General features: G+C 42.7%; 1 protein-coding gene across 2 annotated transcripts in view; it reads left to right on the top strand.

Moving 5' to 3' along the window:
- Nucleotides 1-16,685, top strand: part of LOC126298495 (osmotic avoidance abnormal protein 3) — a 349,861-nt gene that overhangs the window by 44,340 nt on the left and 288,836 nt on the right. For both annotated transcript variants that reach the window (XM_049989832.1, XM_049989831.1), the window contains exon 2: nt 13,278-13,368. In XM_049989832.1, the coding sequence (XP_049845789.1) occupies nt 13,285-13,368 (84 nt within the window). In that variant the 5' untranslated portion in view covers nt 13,278-13,284. The remainder of the gene's footprint in view (nt 1-13,277; nt 13,369-16,685) is intronic.

The following is a 16,685-nucleotide window of genomic DNA, read 5'->3' as shown; positions in this document are numbered from 1 at the left end:
GTACTGAGACTGTTACGCCATCGGTTGTCAATTGTGTGCTAATTTTACCACAACGTGTTTCGGGCCGACGTTAACCTATTATGGCATACAATCTTTAAGCACTTGATAATGGGGTAATGTAGTCCCGAAACATATCTTGGGAAAATTATCACACTTTTTAGAACTGATGTCATAACATTTTCAGTACGGATACACAGAATACTTCAACATTTTTGTAGAACCTGAATCAGTTCATTAACTTGACATTTGAATTATGCGGAAAGTGATTTATTAACATTAGTTCTGCACCCTGACTCAACAAACACTAAATTAGCGTCATTTCGGTTTTGAGATTCTCTCAAGCAGTGGCTTGTACTTGTATGCTCGCCCTCTTTTCAAGGAGGAACTGCGCCTCAACAGGTCGCTGTTTCATGCTACGTTCGGAGATGGGATTTGAGAATTCTCATACAGGAACTGTCCATCATGTGGGAAGACATTTTGACATTTAGACAGACATGCAGTGCGCGATGTTCTGTCTGGGAGACGATTCTACTCGTAGTCATTGGTCATAAACAGATGTTCATTTCCCAATGACGGAGAACAAGTCTTCGTGTCGACGGCGTCACTTGATAGCTGCCGAGGTTCTGCGCAGCCAGGAATAGAGCCGGCAGTCACGAAGGCCTTCATACCAGCTATTTTGTTTCCGACTAACCGAGGTCCTTGCAGTAACCATGCGAGTAGTTAAACTAGCAGCGAAAATTCAGGGAGAATATGTCATTACAGTTTCATTACAATGCTGAAATATTCACACTTTTGCGTCGCAAAATTAGGGCACTTTTATTCTGTATAGGTCCCGGTGTGTAGAGTGAATTTCACAATCCGAATATGGCCTGGTGGATGTATAACGTAAGTGCGGATATCGAAAACGCACGTGCTGGCACTGATACAGGATCTGCATTTGAAAGGACGGCAGTTCAGATGCCCGTCAGGTCATCCTGGTTTTGGTTTTGCATCGTTTCCGATTATCGCTGAAGGGAAATACTGCAAAGGTTCATTTGGAAAGGACGTGGGCGTTCTCCTCCACAGCCCAGGCTGCACAGCTGCGTCTCTAGTGCCCTCTTTGTCAACGGTCAGTAAACCCTGTTCTCGTCTGCAGCTACATCTGCATAGATACTCCGCAAGCCACCGGCCGGTGCGTGGCGGAGGGTACCGTGTACGACTGTTCCACTCGCAGACAGAGCGAGGAACAAACGACTGTCTATACGCTTCCTCGCGAGCCCTAATTTGTGTTATTTTATCTTTATGATATTCTCGCGAAATGTAAGTTGGCGGCAGTCGGATCGCTTTGCAGTCAGCTTCAAATGCTAGTTCTTTGAATTTTCTCAGGAGTGTTCCGCGAAAAGAATGCCGTCCTTCCTCCAAGGTTTCCTATTTGATTCCACAAAGTATCTCCGTAATACTCGCATGTTGATCGAACCTACCAGTAACAAATCTAGCGGCCCACCTCTGAACTGCTTCTATGTCTTCCTTGAATCCGTTCTGATGGCGATCGCAAACGCTGTAGTTATACTCAATGATGGGTCGCTCTAGTATTCTGTGCGCAGTGGTTAGACACTGGACTCGCATTCGGGAGGACGACGGTTCAATCCCGTGTCCGGCCATCCTGATTTAGGTTTTCCGTGACTTCCCTAAATTACTCCAGGCAAATGCCGGGATGGTTCCATGGTTCCTCTGAATAGGCACGGCCGACTTCCTTCCCTAATCCGGTGAGACCGATGACCTCGCTGTCTGGTCTCCTTCCCTAAGCAACCAACCAACCAATCTAGTATTCTCTACTCGGTCTCCTTTACAGATGAACCATACTTTCCTAAAATTCTCCCAATAAACCGAAGTCGACCATTCGCCTTCCCCACTAACGTCCTTATGTGCTCGTTTGATTTCATACCGCTTTCCAACGTTACGCCATGATATTTCACCGACGTGACTTTGTCAAGCAGAACACCTCTAATGCTGTACTACGACATTACGAGATTGTTTTTCCCACTCATCCGCATTAACTTACATGTTTTTACATTTAGAGCAGGCTCCAATCATCACCCCACCTAGAATGGCTCTAAGCACTATGGGACTTAAACATCTGAGGTCATCAGTCCCCTAGACTTAGAACTACTTAAACCTAATTAACCTAAGGACATCACTCAAATCCATGCCCGAGGAAGGAGTCGAACATGTGACCGTAGCAGCACCGCGTTCCCGGACTGAAGCGCCTAGAACCGCTCGGCCACAGCAGCCGGCACACCCCACCAAGAAATTTTTTCCACTCAACTACGCCACCTCCCGTATACAACAGCATTATCAGCAAACAATAATGGATTGCTGCTCCCCCTGTCCGTCAAATCATTCATGAATACAGTGAATAATAGCAGTCCGATCACACTTCTCTGACGATATCATTGTCTATTTCTTCTTTCTTTAGTTGCCTGGCAGTTCTTTTTAAATTTTTTTTATTTTTTTGCACCATATAGCGCGTGGATATGTTTCTTGAGATGAAATGCTCCCTGCTATTGTCGGCTGTGGGATGGTTTTGTTCATCCTCTAATCACTAACGGTTACATTACAAAGAATTCAGAGTTGCGATTTGTTTGAAAATTATTCAGTTAAAGATAAATCAGATGAGCAGATGCTATGGGCCATTTGTATAGACATATATCATTTATCTACACTACTCGCCATTAAAATTGCTAGACCAAGAAGAAAATGCAGATGAGAAACGGGTATTCATTGGACAAATATATTATACTAGAACTGACATGTGATTACATTTTCACGCAATTTGGGTGCATAGATCCTGATAAATCAGTACCCAGAACAACCACCTCTGTCCGTAATAATGGCCTTGATACGCCTGGGCATTGAGTCAAACAGAGCTTGGATGGCGTGTACAGGTACAGCTGCCTATGCAGCTTCAACACGATACCACAGTTCATCAAGAGTAGTGACTGGAGTATTGTGACGAGCCAGCTGCTCGGCCACCTTTGACCAGACGTTTTCAGTTGGTGAGAGATCTGGAGAATGTGCTGCCCAGAGCAGCAGTCGAACATTTTCTGTATCCAGAAAGGCCCGTACAGGAGCTGCAACACGCGGTCGTGCATTATCCTGCTGACATGTAGGGTTTCGCACGAATCGAATGAAGGGTGGAGCCACGGGTCGTACACATCAGAAATGTAACGTCCACTGTTCAAAGTGCAGTCAGTGCGACCAAGAAGTGACCGAGGCGTGTAACCAATGGCACCCCATACCATCACGCCGGGTGATACGCCATTATGGCGATGATGAATACACGCTCCCAATGTGCGTTCACCGCGATGTCGCCAAACAAGGATGGGGCCATCATGATGCTGTAAACAGAATCTGGATTCATCCGAAAAAATGACAACGTCGTCGAACTGTTCGTGCAGATGGTTGTTGTCTTGAAAACGTCTCCATCTCAACAGATGGGAATCGAGACGTGGCTTCACTACCCGTTACAGCCAAGCGGATAAGATGCCTGTCATCTCGACTACTAGTGATACGAGGCCGTTGGGATCCAGCACGGCGTTCCGTATTACCCTCCTGAACCCACCGATTCCATATTCTGCTAACAATCATTGGATCTCGCCAAACGCGAGCAGCAGTGTCGCGATACGATAAACCGCAATCGCGATAGGCTACAATCCGACCTTTATCAAAGTCCTTACACGAGGCATCACAACAACGTTTCACCAGGCAACGCCGGTCAACTGCTGTTTGTGTATGAGAAATCGGTTGGAAACTTTCATCATATCAGCACGTTGTAGGTGTCGCCATCGGCGCAAACCTTGTGTGAATGCTCTGAAAAGCTAATCATTTACATATCACAGCATCTTCTTCCTGTCGGTTAAATTTCGCGTCTGTAGCACGTCATCTTCATGGTGTAGCAATTTTAATGGCCAGTAGTGTATATACCCCAAAACCCACAGCGAAAGGCACCTATTCGAAGTTCCCTTGCTGTCTTTTCATTTCCTTTCATGTATGATGTACAGAAAAGATAACTGCTTTATCGCTTTGTTACGTGAATTAATTGATCTAATTTTGCGATATATACGCAATTTGCAGTGTACAGGCCACACTAATACAGTTTCATCTTTGCCTCAACGCTGATGACATATTGTCAAAGTTTTGAGAGTGCCCTACAAGATATGAATCGCTGCTTTCTCGTGATGAAATGGCGTTTATCGAGCATTTCTGCACTTGTGGAAAATTGAGAATAAAAAGCATCTGTATAGACGTGACGTAGGAATATCATATTTACATGGGAGATCGACGAATGGAATTAAAGGGAATAATTCAAAGCGCCATACCGTGGACGGTGTAAGAACAATGTTTATAGCGTGAAACTGCATATGACTTTCTGAAAGGATGGGTCTTTGTTTCGATCACCGCACAGGATTAGTAAAATCTGTAGAGATGGCAGGATGATACCAATGAACATAATTTGTGGAATTAATGTGGAGTTCTGTCCAAGCAATTCTCCAACAATTTACTCACCTCTGTAGACGTTATCGTTCGAGCACGCACTTGAGGTAGTGTTCGATTCGGACGTGGTCGATTCGAATCCTTTTGGTTGCAGAAATTGCCACTAAAAGTATTCCGTTGACAAATGGAAGTCTCCAGTCAGTAGATTTAGCACCATTGGCTTGGATCAAATTCCAAATTTCAAGGCAATGTCTGTTGAAGCGAGAGCATACGATACTGTTGGTGGTGATAAGTTAAACGAAGGAGACATTTACCACGACGATCCCCTTGTTGTTATTCGAGACTCAGGCTACGTGCCGGCATCAGGTTTAATCCTCTCCCTTCTCTAATCATAAGACAACAGACGTACGACACCACTCTACTCACGTAACTATTACAGTCACTCCCCTCAACAGATACATTTAAGGCACAACTGAAATACACCGGCTGGAAAGGAACCATTCTGAGCGAAGGAAGATATTCCTTTCCGGTTAAGTGGCTGAAAAGACCCTCGAAGTTACCCATTCAATAATGCCATACGAATTTTCTCTTTATTTCAGCTAGTTTGACATGGATTGCTACTGTTTGTGCTGTACACACTCATTGTTCTCTTCCCGATGGCAGAGGCAAACAGATTAACTCCTCGAGCTCGGCAGTTAAGGAACAACCATTGTTCAGCGCACGAAGACTGAAGCACAATACTGAAACGAGAATATTGATAGACCCATGGGAGACGTTTGCTGAAAGTTTGGTTACGAAAGGAATGCCCCTGATACGCTTTCTCTCATACTTCATCCCCGTGCAACCATGCTCCGTCAATGTAGAAAGAGGTGCAGTTAGAGGGATGTTACGCTCGAAGTTATGTTCATTGACGAAAACAGATTTTTCCTTAGGTCCGCTGATAGTCCTCTAGTCTACAAGAAGAACAGCAGATGCGTGAGAGAATTGGGAAGTGACATAAATGAAATCTCTGAACATCACGAAGCGGAGAGGTGGAGCCAGCAATGGTGTTTGTTAAGAGAAAACTTAACGTGCATGAGTTTGACATGAAGGGACAACATCTGGTCTTGTCTCTGTTGCGAATAAAATAGTGTGAAAAAATGAAAAATAATGCGTTTACTTATTCAAATGTTTCAGTTTGGTTTTTGAAGTTATCATTGTCTGTGGAAGTACGGATAAGCACAAAAATTTTCATTTACTTTAACATTTATTTTCGCACCAGGAATTACGCATAATATTTGAACAGAGCTTCATTCATGTAAGATAGCTGTTACTGTGCCTTTTATTTTTTATTTTTATTTTTACTAGTACACACTACTGGCCATTAAAATTGCTACACTACGAAGATGACGTGCTACAGACGCGAAATTTAACCGACAGGAAGAAGATGCTGTGATATGTAAATGATTAGCTTTGCAGAGCATTCACACAACGTTGGCGCCGGTGGCGACACCTACAACGTGCTGACATGAGGAAAGTTTCCAACCGATTTCTCATACATAAACTGCAGTTGACCGGCGTCGCCGGGTGAAACGTTGTTGTGATGCCTCGTGTAACGAGGAGAAATGCGTACCATCACGTTTCCGACTTCGATAAAGGTCGGATTGTAGCCTATCGCGATTGCGGTTTATCGTATCGCGACAGTGCTGCTCACGTTGGTCGAGACCCAGTGATAGTTACCAGAATATGGACTCGGTGGGTTCAGGAGGGTAATACGGGACGCCGTGTTGGATCCCAACAGCCTCGTATCACTAGCAGTCGAGATGACAAGCATTTTATCCGCATGGCTGTAATGGATCGTGCAGCCACGTCTCGATCCCTGAGTTAACACATGGGGACGTTTGTAAGACAACAACCATCTGCACGAACAGTTCGACGACGTTTGCAGCAGCATGGACTATCAGCTCGGAGACCATGGCTGCGGTTACCCTTGACGCTGCATCACAGACAGGAGCGCCTGCGATGTTGTACTCAACGACGAACCTGGGTGCACGAATGGAAAAACGTCATTTTTTCGGATGAATCGAGATTCTGTTTACAGCATCATGATGGTCGCATCCGTGTTTGGCGACATCCCGGTGAACGCACATTGGAAGCGTGTATTCGTCATCGCCAGAGTGGCGTATCACCCGGCGTGATGGTATGGAGTGCCATTGGTTACACGTCTCGTTTGAAAACTGAATAAATCACGATAATGTAGATAGAGTGGTACAAATTGACACACATGCTTGGAATGACATGGGGTTTTATTAGAACCAAAAAAATGCAAATTTCAAAAAATGTCCGACAGATGGCGATTCATCTGATCAGAATAGTAATAATTAACATTACAAAGTAAGACAAAGCAAAGATGATGTTCTTTAACAGGAAATGCTCAAAATGTCCACCATCACCCCTCAACAATAACTGTAGTCGAGGAATAATGTTGTGAACAGCGCTGTAAAGCATGTCCGGAGTTATGATGAGGCATTGGCGTCGGATGTTGTCTTTCTGCATCCCAAGAAATGTCGGTCGATCACTATATACCTGCGACTTCAGGTAGCCCCAAAGCCAATAATCGCACGGACTGAGGTCTGGGGACCTGGGAGGGCAAGCACGACGAAAGTGGCGACTGAGCACATGATCATCATCAAATGACGCGCGCAATAGATCTTTCACGCGTATAGCAATACTTTTTTTGGTTCTAATAAAACCCCATGTCATTCCAAGCATGTGTGTCAATTTTTACCTTTCTATCTAAATTATTCCGTGGTTTGTTAAGTTTTCAAATTTATACTGACTTTTTGATCACCCGGTATATTCCAAAACCCTACTGCAAATCGACGTTAGTGATATAGGGCTGTAATTCAGCGAATTACTCCTACTTCCCTTTTTGGCAATTTTCCAGTCGTTAAGTACGGATCTGTCTGTGAGCGAGTGGTTGTATATAATTGCTAAATATGGAGCTATTTTATCAGCATACTCTGAGAGGAACCTGACTGGTATACAACCTGGACCGCAGGCCATGCCTTTATTAAGTGATTTAAGCTGCTTTGTTACACCGAGGATATCTACTTGTATGTTTCTCATCTTGGCAGTTGTTCTTGATTGGAAATCAGGAATAATTACTTCGTCTTCTTTGGTGAAGGAATTTCGGAAAACCGTGTTTAATAACTCTGCTTTAGTTGGACTGTCATCAGTGACTTCACCGTTGTTATCTGGCGGTGATGGTATTGATTGCGTCTTGTCATTGGTGTGCTTTATGTATGACCAGAATCTCTTTGGGTTTTCTGCCAGATTTCGAAACAGAATTTGTGGTGGAAATTATTAAAAGCATAGAGTCGTTGGATGTCCTCCTTAGGGAGGGACGTCGTGCCAAATTCTGTGAAGTTGGCTCATTAGATCGTCAAAATCTCGAGATTGTTGGAGGACACTTCCCACAATGTTCCAAACGTCGTTGGGAAGAGATCCAGTCATCAGCGCTCATTTCTTCTCCAGTCAATGAAATTCCTAGGTGAAGACATTTCTAGAGACCCCCCGGACAGCAGTTGGATACTAGCATGACTATCGCCCACTATACTGCCCGACAACCTTTAGTGATGGCCTGGTATGCCATTTCTTTTCATAGCAGGACCCATTCGGTTGTCAACCGCTGCACCCTTACAGCACAGCGGTAGTCGTCGATATTCGACGCCCCGTTTTGTTGCCCTTCATAGCAAGTCACCCTGAGCTAATATTTTAGCAAGATAACTCCCACCTGCACATGGTGAGAGTTTTCATTGCTTCTCTTCGTGTTTGCCAAACCCTATCTTGTCCGGCAAGGTCGCCGGATATCTTCCCAGTTGAGACCGTTAGGAGCTTTATGGGTAGGGCTTTCCAACCAGCTCGGGATTTTGACGAGCTAACGCGATAATTGGACAGATTCTGACACGGTATCCCTCAGGAGGACATCCAACAACTCTGTCAATCAAAACCAAACCGAGTAACTCCTTGAATAAGGACCAGAGGTGGACCAACGCGTTACTGACCTGTCCAATTTGTGAACATCTTTCTCTTGAATAAATCATCCAGTTTTTCTGAAACTGTAATCATTTGTTTGACTGTAGGTGTACATCACATCTACCGATTTCAGTCTACATCTACATCTACATTTATACTCCGCAAGCCACCCAACAGTGTGTGGCAGAGGGCACTTTACGCGCCACTGTCATTACCTCCCTTTCCTGTTCCAGTCGCGTATGGTTCGCTGGAAGAACGGCTGCCGGATAGCGTCAGTGCGGGCTCGAATGTCTCTAATTTTACAATCGTGATCTCCTCGGGAGGTATAAGTAGGGGGAAGCAATATATTCGATACCTCATCCAGAAACGTACCCTCTCGAAACCTGGAAAGCAAGCTACAGCGCGATGAAGAGGGCCTCTCTTCCAGAGTCTGCCACTTGAGTTTGCTAAACATCTCCGTAACGCTATCACGCTTACCAAATAACCCTGTGACGAAACGCGCCGTTCTTCTTTGGATCTTCTCTATCTTCTCTGTCAACCCGACCTGGTACGGATCCCACACTGATGAGCAATACTCAAGTATAGGTCGAACTAGTGTTTTGTAAGCCACCTCCTTTGTTGATGGACTAAATTTTCTAAGGACTCTCCCAAAGAATCTCAACCTGGCACCCGCCTTACCAACAATTAATTTTATATGATCATTCCACTTCAAATCGTTCCGCACGCATACTCCCAGATATTTTACAGAAGTAACTGCTACCAGTGTTTGTTCCGCTATCATATAATCATACAGTATTCGCAATACATTACATTTGTCTATGTTAACGGTCAGTTGCCACTCCCTGCACCAAGTGTCTATCCGCTGCAGATCTTCCTGCATTCCGCCTGCAATTTTCTAATGCTGCAACTTCTCTGTATACTACAGCATCATCCGCGAAAAGCCGCATGTCCCATTTGTATAATTCCTTCGTGGTAAGTCGTTTGTCGTAGACTGTATGTTCAATCTTTGGGTTAGCATACGTGGGACCCATAAAGTGAAAAGCACTGTAATGCACAAAAATTCGAGTAAAATGACCTGGACACGGCCTATCGGAATCCTTGCGACGCCAGCGATCTCGCATACCTTCAATCAGTGGTCACTGTTCCCACAATCTCGTCAGTGGTTGTACAGATTTTTATACGTCGTTAATGCTCTCATCTTCAGTGGATGCATGACCACGGGTAGATTCAGCAGCTTAGGTCTTAATCTGTCCTGGCCGCTGGCGAGCCGTAAGCCCGGGGCCAGCCGCATCACTCGCTGCCGGAAGCCCTATCTGGCTGGCTGGCCGGTGGACCTCGCTGCAAGATAAGCAGCTTACGGAATTTCACCTGTCAGCAGAGACGATGTCAACTGTCCGCTGCCGTCCGCTCGCATCAGGCAGCACATCCGTTACAGAAAGAGCTGCGCAGCGCAAGCCACATATCAAATGCCTGCGTCAGCACGTTCTCTAAAATCACCCATTTCCGAAAGCAGCCTTGAAAACGTAGAAGAATTCACTCAGCTTGGGATTGTTGTGTGTGTTATACTGACAACATTTTTTTCACTAATGCAGATTTGCTTAGGAAGATTCTTTACGCATTTTACATTCTTATGTGTTTTTTTCTAGAAATTTTTAGTACCTAAGAAATTATCTGTGTTGTGGGAAACCAATCCCGCATTATTTGGGATGCACATCAAATACTGTGAGTGGTTGGACGGTGGAAACCTGCTTTCAGCCTATCGTTTTTGAAAAAGATACAATAAAAGCATCAAAGCATATGACAAAGACAAATGCTATAGCAAACCACAGCTAAAAGCAGGCTTAAGGTTCAGCAGCAAATACACACTGAACTCGATGTTATACATTATGCAGTCTTTGGCATCAAAAACAGATCTTATGATATATGAGATGTTTACACTTAATTGTGAACGAATCTGTTATGCGTGAACGTGTTCTCGGCATATGGAGTCTTTCTTGGCTACAGTGCAAACGCTCATAAAATAACTTCCCAGCTAAGAAGCACTGTAATATTAAATAACAAAAAATGGTTCAAATGGCTCTGAGCACTATGGGACTTAACATCGATGGTCATCAGTCCCCTAGAACTTAGAACTACTTAAACCTAACTAACCTAAGGACATCACACAACACCCAGCCATCACGAGGCAGAGAAAATCCCTGACCGGGAATCGAACCCGGGAACCCGGGCGTGGGTATTAAATAACAAAAAGTGTTAATTTTCTAATCTAGAAAAACGTAAACAACTTGAAACACCACACACACACACACACACACAAGCAATGCAAGCTGAATGCAAAATAAATTACTATACACCTGAAAATAGCAAGATTTCTCCTTAAAAGATTTCGTAAGAAAATAATAAAACAGAAAAAAGTAACTGATTATATTACTAATAACTTCCAGCGATCACACTAATTACCACAGTTCCACTATTATCCAGACATACAAGAAACAACATGGACAACGAACTGAAACTAGAAGAACGGCTTCACCCTTTCTAAAATTTTGACACTTATCTTTCAAAGGTGACTCCTATATCCTACGCTACACCATTAATACGTACAGTCATAATGATACATCCAGTGAAATAAGTGAAAAAGACACAGGAATATAAACAGTTATATCTCTCAGCCTCCATGAGAAAGAAAACAAATGCTGTCGTAAACCATTCTCCGTACACCTATAGATTGCAGCAGTGTACACGGATATGTTAGGCCTATGTCACGAGAAGCTTTAAGTCAAGTAGACCTTCCCATAGCAAGATTTGCGAAACCATCAAGCGAATTGTAATACACAGAATCTACGTTGTAGATTTGCTTTCTCCAAACACGCGAATTTTCTGAGACATGAAGACGGTATCTGATTTTTTGCCACTTGCGATTATTACAAAATATTGTTTATTCAGCGCTACATTTTGTTTCTCCTTCGTCGAAAGTTTGCGACAGTGGAATGACGGACAGAAAGATTCATGGTCAAAGGTGTGTTCCATATAAAATTTTCCTGTTTGTAGTTTGGAGAAAGTTTGTTCACAAACTGTTATTTTATTCAAATATTGACCGCTGTCAACGTATCGAAGTGCTCCAGACATAAATTATGACAACCTAATTGGCTGTTGATCGTGGAAGTTGCTACTGCATGTTACAAGTTATTTGCAGCTACACTCACCGTAATTTGAAAACATGATAGAAGAGAGGCACTGGTACCAAATAATTACTCTCAAGTCATCGCAGAAACGATGGCTAATAAATGGAAAAGACGTTCGACGAGGGCGTGGTGAAAAGTAATGCCTATGAAGTCCTATTGTGAAGTTTCGCTCCCATGCGATAATTACAGCCCGTACTGGAGCTTTGTGAGTAGCTACACTATAATTATGACTACTTGGTATAATTACGTATCTGCATTGGCTAAAATCTTACTCTCATCCACATCGATGAATAGCTGGAGGCGTTAGCTGTTGATACGCGTGTTCTGAAATTCTGTACGTACTCATTTTTCGTATTCGTTCACTGGTTCTGGCGTTAACAACATGTAATATTCAGTTCATTTAACTGCTAATTCTCTACCACGTAAAACATTCTTCCTACGAAAATCTGATGTAATTCTTCATCACCATTTTAAGCTTTTCTCCAGACTGTTAACTGTATGTTTGTTAAATTTAAACCCGTTCGTGAAATGTCAGACTACAGATATTTCCTATTCTTCCGTAAATATACTTATGCAACGTTCAACATTATAATATAACGACAATTGTTCACACACCATTAGAAGCTCCCATAACCGCAATAATCTCTATTACCTTAATCGACACAAAAACAAAATTTTAACATATAAAATTGTGACCTTTATTAATGTGAACGTCCCATCTATTAAAAGGGCGTAAAATGGTCGTTAGAGGGTTTTTGTTATGGCAACAGATGAATTTATTAGCAAGAGCAACCGGTTGCGTGACTTAAGTCTGACATCTTGTAGCAGCTCTAGACTCGTGATAGTGAAGTTTCGTAACTGGACATTGATTGATTGGCGACTGGACATGCGCGTTCCAGTGTGGAAGGTTAGTGCAGCAGCACCAGAGGTCAGCAGGTGGCCACTCAACTACGCAATAGCTCGTTCAGCTCACGTAAATGTTTTTCGCCCGTCTGTCTTTGACAACTGGTTAGCGATAACAAGAACTGCTATTTTGTGATAGAAGAAGGACGTACGTAAGAATCCTTCCGTTAAATAAGTTAAAAAATATTAAGCGACGTTTAGCAACTTTAGAAAATGTCGGTAAATAAATGCTACTGTTTTCATGGTGATCATGTGTTTCAAACATCTGAATTCATAAATTACTCACTTCATAGGCGAGGAGCTAAATTACGGGAAAGAGTCGTAAAATTCGTAAAATTCCCGGTATACAGAATGACGAAAATCGCCGACTTTAGGAAATTTGCTGCTACTTCCCAAGGAAAAAATGTAGTAGCTTTCTATTATTAACTACATTTAACGATAATATTCGCTGAAAATAACAATCGCCACTAAAATACTGCAGACTATAAATACTCTTGCTTAGCTATTTTACACTGTAATTCTTAACAAGTCATAAACAATGTTACTGAAAGTACAATTTTTGTCTTGGAGAGATTATTTCATAATAGTTGTTGTCAAAACTGGCGAAAGACTTATTTAATATCTTGTTGCATAGAGTGGAACTGTGGAAATACGATATTCTATTTTGCGTTCTAATATGTACTCATTGTGTTGTCACAGGCGATTCATGGTGTCGGCTATGGCAGAATGCGTGAGAGTGGTAGTTCGCTGCCGCCCCATGAACAGAAGAGAACTAGACCTACGTTGTAAAGTAAGTCCTTACAAAATAATTGCCTAATGCCACAGTCTACATATAGAGTCACTTTTCGGGACAGCTAAGCCACTTATCACATGACTTTACTTTTCCACGAAGACGTGCCGGAACACGAATGAGATTCGTCAGGAAGTAGACAGTGATCTAGCAAATTGTTGTCCAGCAATTTTGTACACTCCTTTGGAAAAATTCTCCACTTCATCCAGCCTCTCTACAAATGCGCACACAACAAAGCATATATGAATAGTCAGGAATTTTGTTAACACGACGTTTTCTCAAAAATATAAATTTTTATGAAATGTACAGTGTAGCAAACAAATAATGTACCACATGTATGAATATAAATGTTGAAAACCTCGTTTGGTAAGTAAATAGCTTACAAACGAAAGGAATTCTTCTATATATTGTGTAATACGGTATTTACTCAGAATTTTATGATGAATACTCTGTTATTCCAGACGTATGTTTATGGCCAAAAAAGTAAGGACGAAAATTAGTTCTTCTTTTCAATGAAAGTGCTATACTTTATCCCATAAAACATGAAACAACATAGAAACTTGTAACCGGTTGTTTAAATAATTATTAAGTTGTGTTCTCATAAAGAACGAATCCTTTTAGATACAGAGCATTTAATTTTAAGGGAAACATCACACAGTTCTACAAGCAACTGAATTGAACCACTCTTATAATTTGTGTTTGTGCTAGTTTTGGGAAAAGACTGTTTGGTAAGGTGTCATAGAATTTGAGCTCAATAGGCTCTGGACATTCCACTATGTGATGCCCGGCTATGCATTCGGAATTAAACAGAAGTAGTCGCAATGTATTAACATCATTGTCTTGTAGCTTGTCAATAAATCCAAGGTGACAAATGTGTAATGTAAAACAAGGAGTAATTATAGACATCGACACTGGGTTATCGCGTCAGAAAGATTTCATATGGCTGCATACGGCCAGATTTTCAGTCGACGAAGTTATTGTGAAACAGGCTGGGAAACGCTAAATTCTGTCGAAGCCTTGGTAGGCCTAATAAATTAACGGTAGGCGACCACCAAATTCTAAGGCTACTGTGCAGTCCAGTCGCCAACAGTACCGGATGGTTATAGTTAATTTGTAGCTACTCACAGAGGTCTAGTGTGGGCTGTAACTATCGTACGGCAGAGAAACTTGGTAGATATTCCAATGCGTTGACGCGGAACCGAAGAACACTGGAAAAAAAATTGGTTCCAATTTAGCCACTAGGTGCAAATCTGGCGCTGTGTACACAAGAAACGCGTATGTAAATATTTTCATATGTAGTGGATTACTAACAGGAGATGAGCAGAAAAAAGTGAGAAAGACAAAATATTGATTTATTAATAACCGGCGCTTGCACAGTTGTTTCAATATGAGCGCCGGAGACGTCGACTACATGCTGTACAGCGTCAGATTTGCACCTGGTGACCGAAACTGGAAGTAACTTTTTTCAGTGTAAATCGGTTCCGCATTAACGCATTAGAATATCTATCAAGTTTCTCTGACGTACGATAATTACAGTCCACACTGGACCTCCGTGAACAGCTGTCCTTTAATTATAACCAACCGGTGTCTGCTATGAACCGTCGAGAATATTCATTGCCGCTCAACCAGAGAGGTTAGGAACAGACAGACTCATTAAGAGACGGTACATTTCCGTTCTGATGGCCGCGCAGCTGTCCAGAGGTCACGGATCACCAGAACGAATGCAAGATGTCGCAACTGTAAGGGCGCTTGTTACGAGTACAAACGAAAGGGGGCGGGGGGATGGTAGTAGAGGACAATGAAGGAAGCAAATAATCCTAATTAACATAGGTCCGGAAAACACTGGTTTTCCCAGGGCCGGCCAAACGGTGCACAGTGTGCAGACGCGCGGACGTGCTGCACATGTGCGGGCGTGTGCGACAGGGAGCGACAGCGACATCTGTTGTTAGACATGTGTCCTAAATGAACGGCGGCGGCTCCACTTCCCTGTTTATGTGGTACAGGCAAGAGGAAAATTGGTCATTAAACCGATTTTTTTCAATGTATACTTACATTTAGTTTTAAAATTTTTTTTAATGTGTGAAGGGCTACGCTCAGCTGAAGTCGATAAAACATAACATTCATCAACTGTCGGTTATTATGCAGATTTCAGACGGAACTGATGAAAGATATAGCAATAATGGTATTGAAATAACAGGTGATCATCGAGAGATCTGCGATTATCATTATGTTCAGAGGTCAGTGAGACAGAAGTTTGTGGGTATAACTGAGGGCACCGAGAATTAGTTATAGGAAACCTTGCATTAGTTTAATGTTATTTGAAATCATGAATAAGGTTCGTTGGAAGTCGCTAAGTGCTCTCTTTCTTAAATACTAGCTCAAAAACATTACTCGTATTTACCTGCCGTCAGTCAAGCTTGCTAAATAAAAACCCACGGTTGTTAACTGTATTACATGTCTTACTGGGTTAAACTGTTAACACAAAAGTAGATGTCTCATTGAGTAGACTGTGACAGTATTTTAAATGTTTAATACGCGAAATACCTTCCCATGGTTGACTTGTAAGCTGTGGAAAGAGCACTAGAATGTGCCGGTAGAGAGTATCCCAGCAAGTGGATAAAGCGACATCTGTGCGTAGAAACATGCACTACATGAACGCTGACGGCTGCGGCGTGTACGCTGTGACCCGGAAGTTGCACGTGTGCAGGAGCACCGCACGCGTGCAGAATTTCTGGCCGGCCCTGGGTTTCCCCGACACGACAACTTACGACAGATTACATGAACACTTTGTAACTGCGTCCCTGAGGATACAAACTGCAGATATATGCTTGAAGGCAATCATATTAAACAAGTGGTCGACATAACCCCTGTTGATGTGAAGCCAAGCTTCAGCATGTCTCCTCATCGATGCCCCTACATTTTCAAAAATGCTAGGTGTGTTCCGAGTGCACTGAAAGCCATCCACAATGCGTTGCTGGAATTAATCGACGTTACCAACATGGATTGAGTGAGCCAAAGTTTTTAAATATCCAAATATAAAAAAAACTCCAACGGGTTGAAGTCGTGGGTTGTGGAAGGCCATGATATAGGCAAGACACAACCGATACATATGTCGTCGAAACGCTATTTACCTATACTTAGGTATCCGTTATGATGATAAATTCAAAAGAGGGCAGTTTCTCAGTTTCCAACTAACGCCTCACTTGTGGTGTTTCGAAATAAACGTAGCGTTAGATATTAACAGTGCGGTAATATCAGCATGACTGCAGTTATGCATACATCGTACCGGGGAAACCTTTGATTTCCAGGTCTATGTT

This window comes from Schistocerca gregaria, chromosome X (genome assembly GCF_023897955.1).
Source record: "Schistocerca gregaria isolate iqSchGreg1 chromosome X, iqSchGreg1.2, whole genome shotgun sequence".
Lineage (NCBI taxonomy): Eukaryota > Metazoa > Arthropoda > Insecta > Orthoptera > Acrididae > Schistocerca > Schistocerca gregaria.
Note: the sequence above shows the minus strand (reverse complement) of the source record. Positions and strands in the feature narration are given on the sequence as shown.